This window comes from Cajanus cajan, chromosome 2 (genome assembly GCF_000230855.2).
Source record: "Cajanus cajan strain Asha chromosome 2, NIPB_CcT2T_4, whole genome shotgun sequence".
Classification (NCBI taxonomy): Eukaryota; Viridiplantae; Streptophyta; class Magnoliopsida; order Fabales; family Fabaceae; genus Cajanus; species Cajanus cajan.
Genome location: NC_138518.1, coordinates 21,979,074 through 21,998,051, shown reverse-complemented (window position 1 = coordinate 21,998,051; position 18,978 = coordinate 21,979,074). Strand labels below are relative to the sequence as shown.

Below are 18,978 nucleotides of genomic sequence, written 5' to 3'. Positions count from 1 at the left end.
AGCAGAAGATTTTTTTAAAATATATATTGTATTTATTCATTTCTTTTTATTTTTTTTATTTTTTATTTTGTTGTTTGTTGGATGTTCTATCTTCACGAGTTCAGGCGTAACCATGAATGTGACCCAACTCAGAAACATAGGTTCATTTTTCTTTTTCGAACTTGAATGTTTATAAATCTAAAATATAATAAATGCATATTTTATATATATATATATATATTCACATCCTAATTGTTCATGAATATTCTCCTTTTTTATGTACAATTTAATTATTATTTGTTGATTATTTGCATAATACTAAAAGATATTATATTTTATTTTTTAATAATGTTGATATTGATAAATAATAATAAATTGTCTTGTCAAGTAAAATCTTACTTTTATTATCAATATTAAAATTATTAGAAAATATAATATATTATATTATTATATAAATAAATAGTAAATAACTATTACACTTTGTTGTATATATATATTTGTTGTATTTTTGTATTATTAGGATATTAATTTATATATATATATATATATATTTATTTATTTATTTATTTATTTAAAAAATACTTATTTATATATTTAAATATAGTATTTTTTATAAATTTTTGTTATTATAAGATTTAATGTTCATATATTCATTTAATTATAAATCATTATTTGTATGACTTTTAAGATAAATGTTATAAAAGTCAATAAATTTATTATTTATATGAATTGTGATTGAATAATAATATAATATTATTTTACATGATAATGTATTATCAAATTATATATTATATATAATAAATATCATAAATATCTAACTTGTTTTTTACAAACTAAAAATTTAAATACTGTCTAACTTGTTGATATGATATTTTCATATTTAAGGTTTTTAGACTTTATAACATAATTTTTATGTGTTATTTTTATAGGGGCTATTTGGTTCCACCATTTTTTATTTTCTATTTCAAAGAAAAGTGAAAATAAACTTAATAATGTGTTTAGTTTTTATTTTAGTAAGGGGATAACAACCGGAGAATCTTTAGTGAAGTGAATTCTAACCTAGAATATTCAAGAGTGAGAAAATCTTGTCTTTTCATCAGTCCTTTTCCTTCTTATTTATATGGATCTCATATCCATGATACAAATCTTTGATCCTAATCCCCTGAAATATGCATGGATCTCTCCCCGTAATGAGCTTATGAATTGTATTTATAATTGTAATCACTTTCGCAAGAATCACGGGAATCACAACCTTGACTAGTTTTACTGGAACTCACTCATTAATATGTCAATGACTAGACCTAAAGTTTGGGTTGCTCGGTTGGATAAAGACTAAGAAGGTATATGTTGTTTGGTTTGCTTAACTAACTAGAGATCAAGGGGTACATAAATGTTCCTAGCTCGAGCGTTAGCGACGCTAAAAGCTATTGATCGGCCAGTTCAGCCAATTGGAGATCAGGAGGATACACAACCCTCATAGCTCGAGCATTAGTGACACGAAGAACTATTGATCAGCCAGTTTGGCCAATTAGAGATCTGGAGGGTACATATCCCTCCTAGCTCGAGTGTTAGCAACGCAAAGCCATTGATCGGCCAGTTCGGTCAATTGGAGATTCGGAGGGTATATGATGGAATCATGCCTAGGAGGGCAAGAAGTAACACATTGAAGGATCCAAGAGAAATAGGCTAGACATGAAGATTTGGGTCAGTCAAAGCCCAATGGGCTTGGAAGGCCCAAGTTGCTCCTCACATAGGCCACACCTTGAGATATCCATTTTCTTCTATTTTATATATATAATATTAGTATAGGTTTCATATATTTTGGTCTTGTATTTTGGACCACATAGAGTAACATTTTTGGGCCATAGGCTTAATGGGCCTATTTTTGGGCCTTATGGGCCTTTGGGCTTTTGGTACCCAATATTGGGCTCATTTTGATTCTTGTGATTTTTCCTTTCCATTGTATTTGATTGGCTATTGTGTTTAGGCCATTAGAATAGGAATTTAAAGGAAATAAATAATAGGCATGAATCATAAAATTGTAATTACATTCAAGAGTAATTAGAGTTGCATTTGAGTCACATGTTTTGTGTTAAGGGTGGCTGCACATGTGACTAATCAAATGAACCCTAAATTACTCTCAAATGTAATTAGGAGTTCTAGAAGGGGGCTGTACATGGCTGGACAAGTGGGACGTCCAAATTTGAATTTGAATTTGAATTTGAATTCAAAATTGGCGCCACTTTGAGCACATGGTGGTGGCGCCACTTTCTCTTGATCCAAGACCTATAAATACTTCTTTCCCTCCTTGTGTAGAAACTTTGAACATTTATGAGAATTTCTAAAAATACTTCAACCATTTCTCTCCCTCAAAGTCACTTAGAGTCCATAGTTTTTGTTAGAAAAGAATGGCTCAATCCAAGAAGGGAGGTGAATTGGATTCTATGACACTTAAAAACTTTTCAGAGTTCTAAGGATCTTTATTTCAATTTAAACTTTTCTAATATGAATTTTCAAAGAAGTTCCTTGAAAGACTCGCTAATGTGAATGAGTCCTATATGCTTTCTTGATTAATCTTTGATAAAGTTCAAAGTTAAGAACACTTAATATGCAACACTTTGATTCAGTTTAAAACAATGTTACACATGCAAACATATTAATCAAGATTATTCACTTTAACCCTCAACCAAGATTTTGCTTAAAGTAAAAGATAAGGATAAGAGAAGAATGCACAAGTCTTTTATCCTGGTTCAGTCACTCCACATGTGACCTACATCCAGTCCTCAATCATAACCTGATCAAGATTTGTTCCACTATCTCAATGAAGAAGTTTTACAAGCATACCACACATGCATATACTCCTACATTCAAAATAACCACTTTTTTGACCCCAAGAAAGAACTTCTTGTATAAACCTACTACAAGAATTCCTTACCACTTGAGACACCTACTCAAGATTTCCCTTACAATTTTTCACAAAGAATTAAAGGAACGAATTCACCTGGAAGTTGAACAAATCAGACTGTGAATTCCAGAAGAAAATCTCAATCTTTCTCTTCCAAGAATGTGATGATGATGATGATCTCTTTCAAAACATTTCAAAAATGTTTTACTTCTTGGTTTCACAAAGAAAACACTCCAAGAAGGTCACAAAGACTTCACAATAACGTTTTTCTCTTTTTGATTGTTAACTCATTCTCTGTTCTGAGGTTTCAAAGTGTAAAAACTATTTATAACATTTTCAAAACCAGATAATCGATTATTTTAAAGGATAATTGATTATTTTGTTCTTCATGATTTCAGGAAATCACTCAAGAACATAATAATCGATAATTTTGCAGGATAATCAATTATTCCAGAGAGTGCTTCCTGGGATAATCGATTATTTCACAAATAATTGATTATTACAGCAAGGCTTCCTTTCACCTGTTGCTGGAATAATCGATTATATTTAATGATAATCGATTATTTTGAGTCAGTTTTCAAAAACTCAGTTTTATACCTCAAAATAACTTTCCAAGTATTTAAATCATCATCATGCTCACTCTCAGTCAAATTAGATTAAGATTAACTCATGCACAAAGCACACACATGCAAAATAAGCTAAACAAATCAATACTACTTATGAGCTATCCCTATTACACATCATTATAGGCATATTTTCTTCTTGACTTTGTTTTTGACTTGTTGATGTCCTTAGTCAGCTTTGATTCTCAGAATCCACCTTTTGTTATCATCAAAACTTTCATACTCCAAGTTTAAGTTGATTCACCACTCCATGAATCTCAACAATCTCCCCCTTTTTGATGATGACAAACCATACAAGCCATTTTGTCTTGCAAACCAGCATTTCACATTTTAAGTCCTGCAAAACAAACTCAAAAACCTTTCTCCCCCTTTGGACATCATAAAAAACAACCAAATATATATTCATATGTCCAGATTTCACATGTATTGAATTATGCACAAGAATCACTTGCTCAAAATCAATGCTACAAGACCAACTTAATACCAAGAAATTAGTCAAGCAATATCACTATAGGCATTGTTACAATTAATCCAAAGTAATATCAGAATTTCTATCAGGGAATTTTATACCACATTCACACAATTTGTATTTCAAACACAATATTTCAGCCAAATGATACATCAGCTAAGCATCACAGCAAACATAACAAATATGCATTACTACTTGCACACATCAATGTACAAACCATAATATAGAAGTAAAACAACCAAATCAAAGTTTCCATCACCAAATCATCCCAAACACAATATAATCAAAATGAAATTCATATTGCACCAGAATTTAAATTGTTCAAAACAAGATAAAACCAAGATAAGCAAATTGTTCAGGAATTAACATGATTACAACCCAATTGAAATTTAAAACCAGAAATTTTAAATTAAAACTTAAAAAAAACAGAACACTAAAGCTTCTAACATCACTCCGAGTCCTCTTGCATTCCAAGCTAAGCCTTAATTCGTGCAATCTCATGATCAAGGTTATCAAACCGATCAAGAATGCCAGAATAATATGACTCGTGCTTCCATGACATCTCCATTACTGCATCAAGCTTGTTAATCATAATTTGCTCAAACGAAAAAAACACTTTAGGCTCTGATTCTTGCTCTTGTTCAGGTTCAATTTCCACTTGTGGTGGCTGGTCTTCATCATCAGATGGAACACCATCTTCATCTGTTGCTGGTTCAGGCGTCGGAGGAACATCTCCTTTGAATACCCATTTGTCTTCTTGTTTCAGCATCCCCATATGATGCAAAGAAGATTTTTCAATTTTGTTCGAGGCATGGAGAATTATCTTTTTCTCCCCTTTAAGATCCACACTGGCTTTCTCAAAAATCCTAGATAATAACAAAGCATATGGTATTGGACCATCCTCCTTCCTCCTAGATTTCCACATACAATCATTCACCACAGATACCCAATCTATCTTAATCTTTTTCTTAATAACGTGCATAAGCAAAATGTCATTCCTAGACATTTGAGCATGATTATGAAGTCTAGGCTTAAGCATCCAAGCTATAACAAAAGAAATCAACCTATAATTTTTCTTCATACCTCCGGCCAGAAATTTTGTGTAATTCGTGGTCTCCAGGTTCCTTTGACAATCTCTAAAAGTTGTCAGCTCCTCAAAATCTCCAAAATTGAAGAGTTGGGGCTTCGTACTCCCGTCTCTGCTCAGCCCAGCTGCTTCCTTCAATGTTGGACCATCAAGCTTTATGAGCTTGCCCTTCACCACAGATTGCATTATCCCTTCATTGCTTGAGGCAAAGCATAAGAATAGCCTAATAAGCTCAGGGTAATACGGTCCTTCTAACTCCAACAACTTCCCAAGTTCCTGATGCTCCAAGAGAGGAGGAAAACTAAAACCCTCATTCTTGAACCATTCTAGCTTCAAGGTCTTCGGAGGAATGATTCTCCTACCCGCATACCATTCAAAATAGTAATCTTGAGTCTTTTCATTAGCAAACCACTTAGAGATGAGTTTCTCAACTCCTGTGGGCAAAGGCCTTTTGCTCCCCTTGACTTCAAGCTTCTTTGGTCTCTTGGAAGATGAGGCCATTTTGAGGTTAAAGGTGGGTTCTTTGTTGGAGATGAAGAAAATGAAGAAGAAAGTGTGTTAGGGTTTGTGTGAGAAATGAGAGAATGTATGGGTGTTTGAAAAATAAGAAGGTTTAGGTGTTATAAAAGCCCTAACATCGGATTGTGTGTTTGTTTATAATTGATGGTGATGAATGCTTAATTCAAGAACTAATGAAGCTTTTAAAAAACCAAGAACTTGATTACTTAGTATTTCCATGTATAAACATAAAGTAATAGATTATCATGAAAAGATAATTTACTACCAAGTGTTTAAACATAGAAATATGACTTTATTCAAATAAGAGTTTTCAAGGTAACATTGTTAATCAATTACCATTTAGGGTAATAGATTACAAAGTCTGCTACTGAAAAAGGATATTCAAATATCCTTTGTGTTAATAGATTACTAAAGTTGGTAATAGATTAAAATAAAACCTCTTGCTTGATACAGGGCTGAATAATCAAGATTTTCATTGAGATAATCAATTACCAGAGGAGATAATAGATTACCACAGAGTGAAGCACAATTATAGGTTTTGAGAAGCTTAGAATAATCGATTACCATATCCCGTAATTGATTACCCTGACACTTTATATTCAAAATTCAATTTTCAGATGAGCTGGTAATCAATTACCATATCAGGTAACAGATTACTTTCGTTATGACTCTTTATAATTGAATTACGTCTTGCACTTTAAATACCTATCTTTTATGAAATTAAAAGAGAGCCTTTTTGAAAAAGAACATTAGAGAAAAAGAATACTTTCAGAAACAAGAATCATAGGCTAATCAAATAAACTTTTTTTGAAATACTAAGAAGTGCATAGATTGAACATGTGTTCTTGAAGGAAAAAATTCAAGAAGTGAATTCTATTGTGAAATATCAATGTCTACAAAAATTAGGTGATATCTTTATGATCTTTTGAACTGTATTTTCGTTTTGCATGGTGTATCTCTTGAGATAGGGTGTCTCAACAAGAGATCTTGAAATCTTGAGTGGGATTTTTCAAGTAATTTTTGTGGGGTGTAGAAATTTGTGTGTTATTCATTCTTGTAGTGTCAAGATTGATGTGTGTTTGCATTCTTATAACATTGTGTGTGTATAGTGTTTGTAAACAATATTGTAGTGAATAATCTTTGATTTAATGAGGTGCTAAATCAAAGAAAACTAGATATAGGCCAAGTGAATGATTGAACTAGTATAAATTTTTGTGTTCTTTATCTTCTTACTCTTATCTCTTTAATAATCTTGTTATGAATTTGATTAAAGAATTCAAAGATTTATGAGATATGTTGTTTCAATTACCACTCATACTCTGAATATTATTCTTGTAATTAAAATTGATTAAGAAGTTAGTAATATAAAATCAACCTTGATTACAAGTGATTGATTTGTTGTGTTAACATTGAAATTTTGTTATATTGGTATTGTATCTTGTAATTTGCTGTAATTTGTTAAATCAAATCGATTAAAGGTTGAGTATTGAATATCTTGGTACGTTATAATCAAGAAATTTTGAAAATAGAGTCATCTTGGGATAGAATCTATTCAACCTCATTCTAGATTCTTATAAACAGGGACCAACAATAGAAAGCTACTTGAAACAAGATTGGTTAGAAGTGTGTAGGGAGCAATGAAGGAGCAAAGACCTTTCTTTAATCTTTCATGCTTTTCAACATTATTGTCCAAGTGAACTATAGTGTGGCACTTGGGGCCTTTAGACCTGGAGGCCCCTCATTTGGTAGTTTCTTTCCTCTCGGCACGAGGAGGGGCTATGTCTATTAGAGGGTTGGGGGTTGTGTCGATAGGTGTTAGAGGGTTCTCGACAATAGTAATAGCAGCCTTAGTCCGAACGTGTTCTTTTTGGACTTGGCAAAAAAAAGGAACCTTAATGCTAGATGATGCCATGATACTTATAACGAGGAGAAAGTCAACAATCAAAACAAAATTAAAGGTAATTATAAGAAGTTCACTTACCATCAAGGTCTTTTGAAGGCTTGGGGGATTGACATAAATTTATAAGTTGGTGGCAAGGGAGATCTGAGGTAGCGAACCTAAAAATTTTAATTTGATACCTCTTCGACAGAAAAGAAATCAATGGACAAAGTGTCATACTAAAGAGGGTCTCGAGTCCAATATAAAGGGAATATAGGTTTGTTTTCTTTATAAAAAAGTAAAAACAGGATTGAGGTGTATTCCTATTTTAAAGAAACCTACTTTAAAGTTTTTATATGAGGAAACATATGGTTTAAGGAGTTTTTGGTTAGGAACATGAGCAAGTGACACCAATTTGATGTTTTCGAAAGGGCGACAATGATAGTGATACATAAATAAGCTAGTATATTTGTTAACATGGCAATAACCAGAAAGATGAAGAAAGGTCTGCATAACATCCTAACTATTCGGGTGAGGTTGGATGGAAGCAATATTTAAAATTCTAAGGATACTACGAAAGAATGGTTGAAAAGGACTGGTGATACCAAGGTCTCAAAAAAGGAAATCATACATATAAAAGTAAGGCTTCGGGTATTGGAGATCTTGAGATGCAAATATGTAATCAAGATTAGAAGTATCAGGTTTACAACATCTAGCGAAAATAAGGTAAAGGTCCTCATAAGTGGGAAAGGTGGCGATAGTTACAATATCTACAAAATTGGTAAGAAGTTGAGGATGACTAAAGTGAGAGTTGTATGTAGTTACTTCCTCATGAACCCACTCAAACCTAGGAACTATTTTGGATTTACAATTTTAAGTTTATTCTAAACCATCAAAACGAGGAGAATGGTAAAAAATAAAGGGGGTCCTCGACTAAGGTCGAGGTTGGTGTTTCAATCATGGCCAAAGATTCGGTGAGATTGAAACGAAGTGTCCTCAAAAAAAGATGAAAAATAAGATGAAGAGGAATGACTCATGGTCACTAGAGGAATGAGTAAGAAAAGTACTTGGTTTAATGAAATGCAAACATGTTTGACAAGAATGCAAAGATAAGATTGATGTCTTTGATATTAGAGTAAAAAGAATAGTAAAAGTGAGTCTCTATTTATAAGGGGTAAAGGGTGAAAGTGAAAAGATCACATCCCTATGTTTATCGTTCATCAAGGGATGTGAATGCAAGACTTTTCCAATACTAAATGGTAAAGTTTGAAGATGAAAAGACACAATGATCGTAATTAATGGAAGTGGCAGTGTTAGGAAATGTAATTCTTTAGTAATAAAAGCAACAAAACTCTTAGGTTTCCTTTAAAATTCTATTAGACGCACACACACATATATAACATATTTTTTTGAAACTCGAGGGCTTATATATTATAGAGGAAGAATAAGGGATAATGCTGAAGAGTCCTTGGCCCCTACCAAGCACTAAGTAGACTCGTGGAAGAAGAAGGTTTTAATAGAGATATAATGATTCCTTGATGGGCCCAAACCCAATAAGTTTAGTATAAATAATGACAAGTAAGAGAGAAAAGGTACATGTTTGACATTTATTACAACATTAATTATCTGAAATTGTTTGAAATCAAAGATTAATTTGAGTGTTAGAGTACTTTTTGCAAGTATTCCCCTATTTTCCTTTACACAACTAAATTCAAGAAAACTACAACTTGGATAAACGAAGGTGATTAAAGAGAAGACTTGAAGTAAGAAAATTACATGAATACCCTTGTGTAGGTACAAATATAAAGTTATTGAACAATATAATAGTTGCTAAAAGTTACACTCAAATCCTCATCTTGAAATATTATATTATACATTAAAATAAAATAATATGATAAATTACTAAATAATTTTGGAATTATATAAAATTTGATATAAATATATTAAATATAATATCACATAATTCAATATTTAAATGGATTAAATTTGTATTATAAAAAAATATTAAAGATATACATTTGATATAAATTTTGAGACTTACATAATTCAATGAATTCAAACTCTTTATATATATATATATATATATATATATATATATATTTCTCATAATAAAAAAATGTTTTGGCTGCACACATGTCACTGTTTGTTAAAACATTTCCCGCTTAAAAAATTTGGATTCTAAATAACATTATTTTCACTTGCACGAAAAAAAACTTTTGATTTTTTTTTTTAATTTCGAATTGATCTATCGAATCAAATCGAGATCAAATATCCAGTAAAGACAAAGACAAATTGCTCTCTTTTAACTTTTATTAATTATATAATATAATATATTACTAAAAAAATATACTTAACTTATAATAATTAATTATAAAAATCTAAATAACATTATTTTCACTTGCACGAAAAAAAACTTTTGATTTTTCTTTTAATTTTGAATTGATCTATCAAATCAAATCGAGATCAAATATGCAGTAAAGACAAAGACAAATTGCTCTCTTTTAACTTTTATTAATTATATAATATAATGTATTACTAAAAAAATATACTTAACTTATAATAATTAATTATAAAAATCTAAATAACATTATTTTCACTTGCACGAAAAAAAACTTTTGATTTTTTTTTTTAATTTCGAATTGATCTATCGAATCAAATCGAGATCAAATATGCAGTAAAGACAAAGACAAATTGCTCTCTTTTAACTTTTATTAATTATATAATATAATGTATTACTAAAAAAATATACTTAACTTATAATAATTAATTATAAAAAATGATTATATGACAGTTTTAAAACTTAAAAATATTTTTAATAAATTTAAAGTATATTTAATTTTGAAAGTTCTGAAAGTCATGTCATGTCTACACATATAAGTTTTTAAGGTTGTGGAAGCTATGTACTATTTAATTTTGAGAGCTTTGTTTAGTAACAATATATATAAATTTTAAAATAATATTACTTTCACTTATTATCTATTTATTTATTTTTATCATTTATTATAAATAAAAGAAAGTTCGACTGGACTGGTGTAACATATAGAAGAAGAAAAAAAATTCCGCTCAAACTCTTTTCTCCACTTCTTTTACTTATTTCATTTTCAAAATTTTTCTCACTCATCTACAATTACAATAGGGTGTATTTTTTTTTTAAATCATATAAAATTTCTTATACAATTAATTTTATATTCATTATTAACGTTATTTTTACTTTGTATTTTTATAAATTATCCATAATAAAAGAACATATCTTTGAATAAGAATAAAATAAATTATCATAAATGTTAATTATATTTTTGAATTAATCACTACAAGAAAATTGTCATATAATGACATACATCCTATAGTGACACAATAAGTGACACTAAAAATTACTTTTACCTACACAATAAATATAATATATGTTGATATATTGTTAAAAAGTGTGTGTATAAGTTATAGTGACACGCAAAATATGTTGTTAAATTTCATTTAAAATCAATACTAAAATTGTGTGTAGTTATATGTCAAATAGATATATACCTACATATATTATACTTATAGGGACACTTTTTGTATGTCACTATATGTAACATTTATTGAAGAGAATATAAAATAAATTAAAATAATTTACTACAATATTAATTTCTTATTTTATTAAAACACATTTTTTTTTTTACTTTTTAACATGTAAAATTATTTGATTATTAGAAATATATAAAAATATTAAATAATTTCTTTTATTTTAAGTAATAATTATTTATTTTTATTAACTATTTTAAAATAATATTTAAAATATAAGTAATTGTTTGACAATTTAGTATTCTTAATTTATGGTTACTAGTATACACTATACAATGCACATATATTTGTTATATTATTAAAGTTTATAATAAATTATATATTAATAAATTCTATGTTTGAATATATAAATTATATTTAAAGTTAATATACATAAATATTTTACAGATATATAAATTATATTTTAGATTTATATTAAATAATTTATATTTTAACAATAAAATTATTTTTATTTATTAATAATTTATTTTAAAATATTAATATTTAATTAATAAATAATCATAATAAATAAAATTTATCTAAAAGAAAATCTGTTAAAAATACTTTTATATTAAATAAAGATTCATATTTAATATATAAAAATTAATTATTTAAAATAAAAGTAATTTTAATTTTTAGAATATTATTATAAATTTTTGGCTAAATTATACTTTTGTTCCTTTAACTTATTTCTAAAACTTATTTTAATCTTTTATTTTTAAAATATTTCTTTTTATCATTTATTTTTTAATTTTAAATTAATTTGATCTCTATGAAATAATGATTATTTTTACTATATTTATAATTATTTTAAATTCAAGCATCTTTTTAATTTTATAATTATTATATAAATAAATATAATATTACAAATTTTATATCTTGAATTAATAAAAAATTAATTTAAAATCATATCTTAAAATTAAAAAAAATTATTATTTTTAAAAAATTAAATCGATCTAAATATAAAAAATAAAAAATCATAATAAACTTTTAACAAATAAATGATTAAAATAAATATAAAAAAATATAATAAAAGATGAAAAATATAATTCAGCAAAAATTTTAATTTGTTAGTTTTTATGATTTAATTTTAAATAAACTTTGAAACAAATTAAAAAAACTTGCGTGTATACAATTGTTAGCAACGAAGTTGGCTAGTGCCTGACAAAACCTGTTACGAACCCTAGCCCCCAAACGCACATCCAGCAGCTCCGCCGCAGCTCCGCCACGGCAGCACTCCGTGGGCGTTCTGTTCCGCCGCACAAGCCACCACAAGTCCTCTGACCGACCTCCTTCACTCCGTACTCAGGTTCGTATTCCGCACTCCGCACTTCCTATTCAGCTACACCATTATATCAAATCAGCATCTTCGATTCTTAATTTTCATTTTCTTCTATATGTTGCTTGGTATATCTGCCAAAGACTTCGTTTTCTCAAATTACCAATGCAATCTGCATTTTACGTGTATCCAAGAAATTCTTCATTTCTATTCAATGCAGAGAGAAATGGGATTTGCTGGAGCCCTGAGGAACATTGTTCGCCCTCTCTCATCAACCCTAACTTCTCGAATAATCTTAACATCTCGAGTCTCCGCCAATGGTGCTTCAACGGCACCGTTTCGTCCTGCTTTGCCATCTTCGCAATGGCTTCTTCCCCTTTCGAAGCACTTCAACAGCTTGACCGACACGCGCTTCCCCAAGAGACGACCCTCTGATAAGCCTCGTCGAAAGAGGGCCAGTTTGAGACCTTCTGGTGCGTCCTTTTTTGTGTGGCTTTTGATTTTGAAATTGATGTCAATTTTTGAAATGCTCTATGTATGTGGTTCAGGGCCTTATGCTTGGGTCGAATATACACCTGGCCAGCCCATACTTCCAAATAAGCCCAATGAAGGGAGTGTCAAGAGAAGAAATGAGAAGAAACGGATGAGGCAGCGCCGCGCCTTTATATTGGTATTGCAGTGTTTTATGTTTGTGTTTAAAGAAAATGACGACCCTTTTCTAAATGTAATCATATGCTTCTGATAAGAGAAAAGGATGACAAAATTTCATTCTACTTTCTGATTTGATTGTGTGAGAAAAGGATGATGGTTACAAAATGAATAGTTATTCGGAAATGAGTTTCATGTTACTAGTCCTAGTGGGATAAGGGTATTGTTGTTGTTGCCTGAGTCATCTTATTTAATGATGAAGAGGACTCTTTAATTGGCAACAAACTTTTATGTAGTATCAATTTTCCATTATAAGTTGGATGGGAGAACATCTAATCTTTCTAGTAGTATATAAGGTGAAAGAGTTTTGAACAATGGTGTTATTGTTATCTTTTTATTCAGAGTAGTTTACACTGATTATTTGGATGATGTATTATCATTCACTGGTTTAGCATCTCCACGTTTGCCTATTTTAGATTTGTAAAATTACAACATAAACTAATTTTGGTTCTTTAGTTGCTTTCTCATGGATTTAACTAGCCTGAATTTTGTGCCTACCAAAAATATAAACCAGCATAAATTTTGCCTCATGTTTGCTTTGCTCATTGTCACTAAAATGAAAGCATATCTTGTTATTATATCCCTGTAATTCTTTTGAGGACTTCATTGTCATTTATTTCTGTAACCTTCATGAACATTGAATATGAAAAGTATAACTGCATTTAGCTAGAGTAGATGATGCAAGTTTTAAATGGAACTATCTTTACTTTGGTGGCAAGTTTATTTGGTATTGAATGTCATAAGTATTCCACAGATGAATAATTGACAGTAATGTCAATCCAAGTAAGATGGGTTGTTTTACAACTTAAAAATTTGTTGAGTCTAAAGGGTTAGAATGATTTTCTTAAAACTTAACGAAATACCAGTGCTACATTTGAATTGATTTTTTGCTTTGTAAACTAGAAGTTTCTCTATGGTATCAATCCAAATATCTCCTATTGGAAGAGATCCTCAATGTAGACTCTTTTGCATACAGGCGGAAAGGAAGAAAAGGAAAGCTCAACTGCAAGAGGCTAATCGGAAGAAAAATATTCAGAGGGTAGGACGTAAAATGGCTGCAGTTGCAAGGGAAAGAGAATGGGCAGAAAGACTGGTTGAGTTGCAGCGACTTGAGGAAGAGAAGAAAAAATCTACAGCTTGAATTCTTTTGGGACCGTATCTGCAATTGGTAATACCAGTTTTGTACTCAATGATTTTGTTGTTCACAAGTTCTATTTAAATATCCATCGTGGAACTTCCTTGGTTTATAAGGATCACCCCTCTGTAGGGATTGTTAATAAATGACAGTAGAAATTTTATCCTAACTCTACCTCTATCTTTATGCATGGTGCTCGCCATATGACTGCTTTGCGTAGGATGAAGTTTTCAATTGTTCTTGGATGATAATAAATTGTGTGAAAAGGAGCAAACAGCAACTGTTAGTCTGAGTGATAAATGTATGTGGTTAGTCCAGGCCATTCTATTGTTGCTAACATGGGCATTGTTGGCTGCACTAGTTTTGTATAAAAGTTAATTAGAAAAGATCTAATGTATAGATGATACCTTGGGTGACAGCTACTCTCTGAAATATTCTAGCAACTTGTAAAGAACCAAGAATTTAAAAGAGAAAGATAAAAAAGATTTTATTGAATAGACTGAACTGTTTTCAGGTGGGATGGTGAATGGGAAAGTAAAAGGGGACTATGTGCATGATTATATTTCAGGTTTAATTTCTGATTTATTTATTTATTTTTTGTATATTGGAAGAACATATTTACTCTATTGTATTTTGTTGATTACACTGCTTGGAATAGAAATGATGTAATTCCTGGATATGACTCCACGGTTTATTGCAGTTTGTCAGTGACCAATGCTGGAGATGTACACTTGATCTTGAATAATTGTAATATATGTTCGAATATGATTGAATATGTGAACTGGTGTGATTTCTTGTGTATAGATTTAAGCCTAGACCCTGCTATATTGTGTTCTGGCTTATGAGACTACAGTTAGCTGTCTATGTCAGTTGTTTAGACTAGTGCTGACTCAGCACTGTTAGACTACTCTCTCAGTCTCCCCCTATAAATACTTCATTATTGTCTCAGATAGTTAGCAATAATGAAAATCATTCTTTCATTTTCAAGTATTTGATTCTCTCATATTATAATTATAATAATATAAATTTCAAGAAAGTAAAGGATGGAGCAACAAGTGAAACATGCATTGCTTATCCTACCATGTATTTTATGTAGTTTAAGAATTTGAGTCGAAAATTTCCGTGTCCCCTACTATATTTATTTCAGGTTGAAGGAATATAGCATAATTATGACTCTTTTTCCTTTCTCCCTTTTTATGGGCCATAGAATTTTTTCTTATATAAATTCCTCAAAACTGTGTTATATATATATATATATATGTATGTATGTATGTATGTATTCTGTCTTTTATTTGGGGACAAAAGAGGGGCTGTAGGATATTCTTCAAATAGTACAATGTCTTGTAGACACTTATCCCTCTTGCTTTTTTTTATATTACTTGTTTAAGTATTTCCCCTTTATACGTCTTTTAAGATTCTATTAGAAGGGGATTGAATGAACTACCATGGACATAAGTCGCCTAAGTGTGCAGTATAGTAACTAGGTGATGATTGTTTCTTGTAATTATTTTGGGGAGGCTATATAAATTGGTGTATACAAACTTTGCATTTATTAGGTATGTTTAGATAAATTTCTTCATATGCATTTCTAATTGAAATAAGTTTTTCCTCAAGTTAAAACTAACTTATATATTAATTAAAAATAAGATTTTGAAGAAGTTAATAGGGGAGAGCTTCTACAAATTAACATACATAAGCGAATTTTATATTATAGATAAGCTTATTCAATTTTTCTTCCTATTTTTTTTTTCTCTTATAGAAGTACTTTTGGTGTTTACTCAAACATATCCATCTTTCTCCCAGTTTTGGTTCTGGTATCTTGGAGGATTCATGCTATATTTATCCTTCCTCTTGGTTTCTTTAGAATTGTGGGTATTCTTTATAGATAAAATGTTTGTTTATCTAGTACTTAAATGTAATAAGTTTACTGGTTGGAGATGAAATACTATATAAAGCTCATGCCTCAGTTATTTTTTCCTGTGGAGCTTAGTAATTCTGAAGTGCAAAGTCATTTGTTCTAGTTTTTTGTGGATCTTATCAAAAGACTGATTGAACTGACATGCAGCGTTGTCATATATAACTGTATCTTCTGATGTGTGGATTCTGCTAGCACTGAGGATGGCAGTCATTTGATATATTTTTTATTTGGGAACTTAAAATATCTGGTATGAACAGTGTTATGGATGTGTTGTGGGTATTGCTTGAGGAATTATAGAAGTTTTTGTCAACATTATTTAATTTAGGGCGTATGGATAGATGCATCATGTGTCTATAAATTTTTTGTTTCGAGTAGAAAATTCTCATCTTCAGCCTTTTGTGCGTATTCAGTTTCAAGTTTGTTGTAACTTTGTGCTGTTTACAGTGTTGTTTCTATACTAATGCTTATAGAAATTATATTGACGTGTGTTATGACTGTTATCACTGATTTCTGAATATCCACTTGCTGCTAATTCTGCCTAGGGATGATCTGTGAAGCTTTGGAGCAGAAATGGAAAATCTTTTGAGTTAATATTATATACTCAATTATATGGTTAACCAAAGAAGAATCTTCCTTTGGAGGATGTTAGTTTTGTTTTATAGGGTTTATCTAGAACTTGTAAACAAATTTCTTTTGCATTGAAGCAGAATGCCCGTAAAAGTGAAATTTATTCAAGTGAAACAGTTGATGGTTTTTTATTAGTAGTTCTTTATGGGGCTCTTCTAAGTATATAATGTTGCTTCGATAGTCTCTGGCTTGTTTGTTTTATAACAGTTTTCAAAGCTGTTCTTGGCATTATGTGTGAAGAAGCAATGTGGGAAAGATAAGTATTTTGCGTGAGTGTTTGTAGAGTAATTCGTCTTTAAAGAAATCGTTTTTAAGTGTTTCTTTAAATGAGCTCAAAGCCTGTCGGGGAAATATGTTACACCACTCCCAGTGATGTTAAGCAAGTGATAGAGATATCAAGTTGATTTATGTTATTATTCTGGTCTCAAGGACACCTCTGGGCATTTGGATTTCCAGAACTTGATGCCATACCCTCTAGAACTGAATAATGGTATCTGACTATAATCCTGCAGTATACCAAATTTTAGCTTCTCAATTTCATCTGAAACATTCAAAAATGCATGGTTCAGCACATGCTATGTTTGACAATACTACTTTTCATAATGCAGACATTGTCTTCTAGAAAATCCAATATGTATCCATCTATAACGTGTCTTATCAACCGACACCTATCTCAAAGTATGGTCCCAAGATCCTAATTTATATAAAATCCTATCATAAAACTAATTATATAATTAGTATTTTCAAATTATAGCAATACTAATTACATGTTAATAATAATAATATTATTTTAATCTTTTATTTCTAAAGGGAGAGGGTTTATGCGGCCCCATGAATTATTTATAGAAAGAGGGAAGGCCCTTGGATAAGGGCTGCCCAAGAATGTTCATTGGTGAAAATGGGGCAATCGAATTGGGCTTAACTACCATGCGCCAATCATATATGTGGACAAAAGAAAAGTAACCAGAAATTTATTCTTTTAAAAAAGATGTAATTGGTACTTGATATTTGTGGGGTAAAGATAGATACTAAAAAGGGTGTTAAATAGTGTTAATAAGAAGCTTGCACTTTTCCAAGTAGTGAGATGGTAACTAACACTTAAGAGATTTGAAGACAGAGAAGGTGGAATACACGATATTTTTATACTAATTTGTTTTAACCATTAATATTATGTTCAATTCTTAAACTAACTAGGTTAATTTATACTATATTAAACAAAATATAAATATTCTTTTAATAAGTCACTTTTGGTTCAAGTTTGTGTTTTTTGAATTATTTTTTCAAGTAATTTATTCAAGTATTTTTCATATAAAGTCTCTCTAGATTTTAACATCAAATATTCTTTTATAGTCAAATCTTTCCAAGCTTAAACAATAAGTATTTTTCTATAGATAATTATCTCTAGGCTCAAATAACAAGTATTCTTTTACAGATAAGTCTCTTTAAGTTCAAATCCAATAATTTAGAGTTACTAGGGTTTACAAAGTTGTTTCGTCTTCTTATCAAGATGCGATACAAAAAATTAAGTACAAAGAGCTTTAAGAAAGCATATGTTTAGTACAATTGCTTTCAAAAAGGTTCTCCTCTCTCTCTCTCTCTCTCTCTCTCTCTCTTCTTTTTGATCGTGAAACTTCTTAAATAGTAGTCTGAATGAAAATGATTGTTGCAAAACCTTGAGTGTTTCTCACAACCTTGTTTCATTTGTCTTCATTACAGGTTCCTGGAGGTGAGAAGTTTTCATTGATGCATTAAATGCTTCCATTAAATATGTTTCACCAAATTGTCACTTCTTATTTGATCAAAGACTCTACTTATCATCTTCAAGATACCAAATGGACTATTTGTAGCATGTGTCAATGAGAAGTAGATTCAATATCAACTTTTTCCAACTTTTTCCATAATTTCATAGATCCATTTATCTTTGGTCATGGCGCAAAGCATGACTTCATACTGAAGTTAGATGAAAGAACACATAGAAGGGGGGTTGAATATGTGTATGTTTGAACAAAGGTATTTTAACAAACTTTTTCACAGGAAGACTCTTTTTCATCCAATTAAAAATATTACTTTGAATGCTTAACTGAAACTGTGCAGAATTGGTTCAGTAAATAGATTTTTGTGTCTGAGATTTTATCGTTTGCACACAAGAAACGTTTCTTAGACGAAAACTTATTTCTTAAAGGTAAAATTGTTTCTTCAGATAATAGTTTAAACAAGAGTGTTTTTCTTCTAAGGGTAGTTTCATTGAAGAATAAGTAGTGGACGAAGTTTTCAATATGATTTAGCAAGTAGGTAAAATTTCGTCTAAAA

The 18,978-nt window shown here is 30.1% G+C and overlaps 1 protein-coding gene and 1 non-coding gene across 9 annotated transcripts; one reads left to right on the top strand and one right to left on the bottom strand.

Moving 5' to 3' along the window:
- Positions 1–3,449: 3,449 nt before the first annotated feature.
- Positions 3,450–3,523, bottom strand: LOC114915215 (small nucleolar RNA SNORD36). Its single transcript, XR_003803156.1, has one exon. It is a non-coding gene; the product is annotated as a small nucleolar RNA SNORD36 (small nucleolar RNA).
- Positions 3,524–12,124: 8,601 nt separating this feature from the next.
- On the top strand, positions 12,125–18,570 carry LOC109790133 (protein translocase subunit). Of its 8 annotated transcripts, none has more exons than XR_014431371.1 (6): positions 12,125–12,310; positions 12,501–12,753; positions 12,829–12,950; positions 13,965–14,156; positions 14,638–14,691; positions 18,385–18,570. XR_014431371.1 is itself a non-coding variant. In XM_083068028.1 (5 exons), the coding sequence occupies exons 2-4, from the start codon at positions 12,507–12,509 to the stop codon at positions 14,127–14,129; spliced, it is 534 nt and encodes a 177-aa protein (XP_082924154.1). In that variant the 5' UTR covers positions 12,125–12,310; positions 12,501–12,506; the 3' UTR covers positions 14,130–14,156; positions 18,385–18,570. The 8 variants fall into 8 exon arrangements, 5 of the variants coding, with proteins under 5 accessions (XP_082924154.1, XP_082924152.1, XP_082924153.1 ...); XR_014431369.1 differs by lacking the exon at positions 18,385–18,570 and adding an exon at positions 16,584–16,805; XR_014431370.1 differs by lacking the exon at positions 18,385–18,570 and adding an exon at positions 14,824–14,904.
- Positions 18,571–18,978: the final 408 nt, after the last annotated feature.

Excerpts from the sequence above, each read along its gene's own strand:
- LOC109790133 (XM_083068028.1), top strand. The coding sequence starts at position 12,507 with ATGGGATTTGCTGGAGCCCTGAGGAACATTGTTCGCCCTCTCTCATCA. Across the intron at positions 12,754-12,828 it reads GGCCAGTTTGAGACCTTCTG|GGCCTTATGCTTGGGTCGAA; the intron begins GTGCGTCCTTTT and ends TATGTGGTTCAG. Across the intron at positions 12,951-13,964 it reads AGCGCCGCGCCTTTATATTG|GCGGAAAGGAAGAAAAGGAA; the intron begins GTATTGCAGTGT and ends TTTTGCATACAG.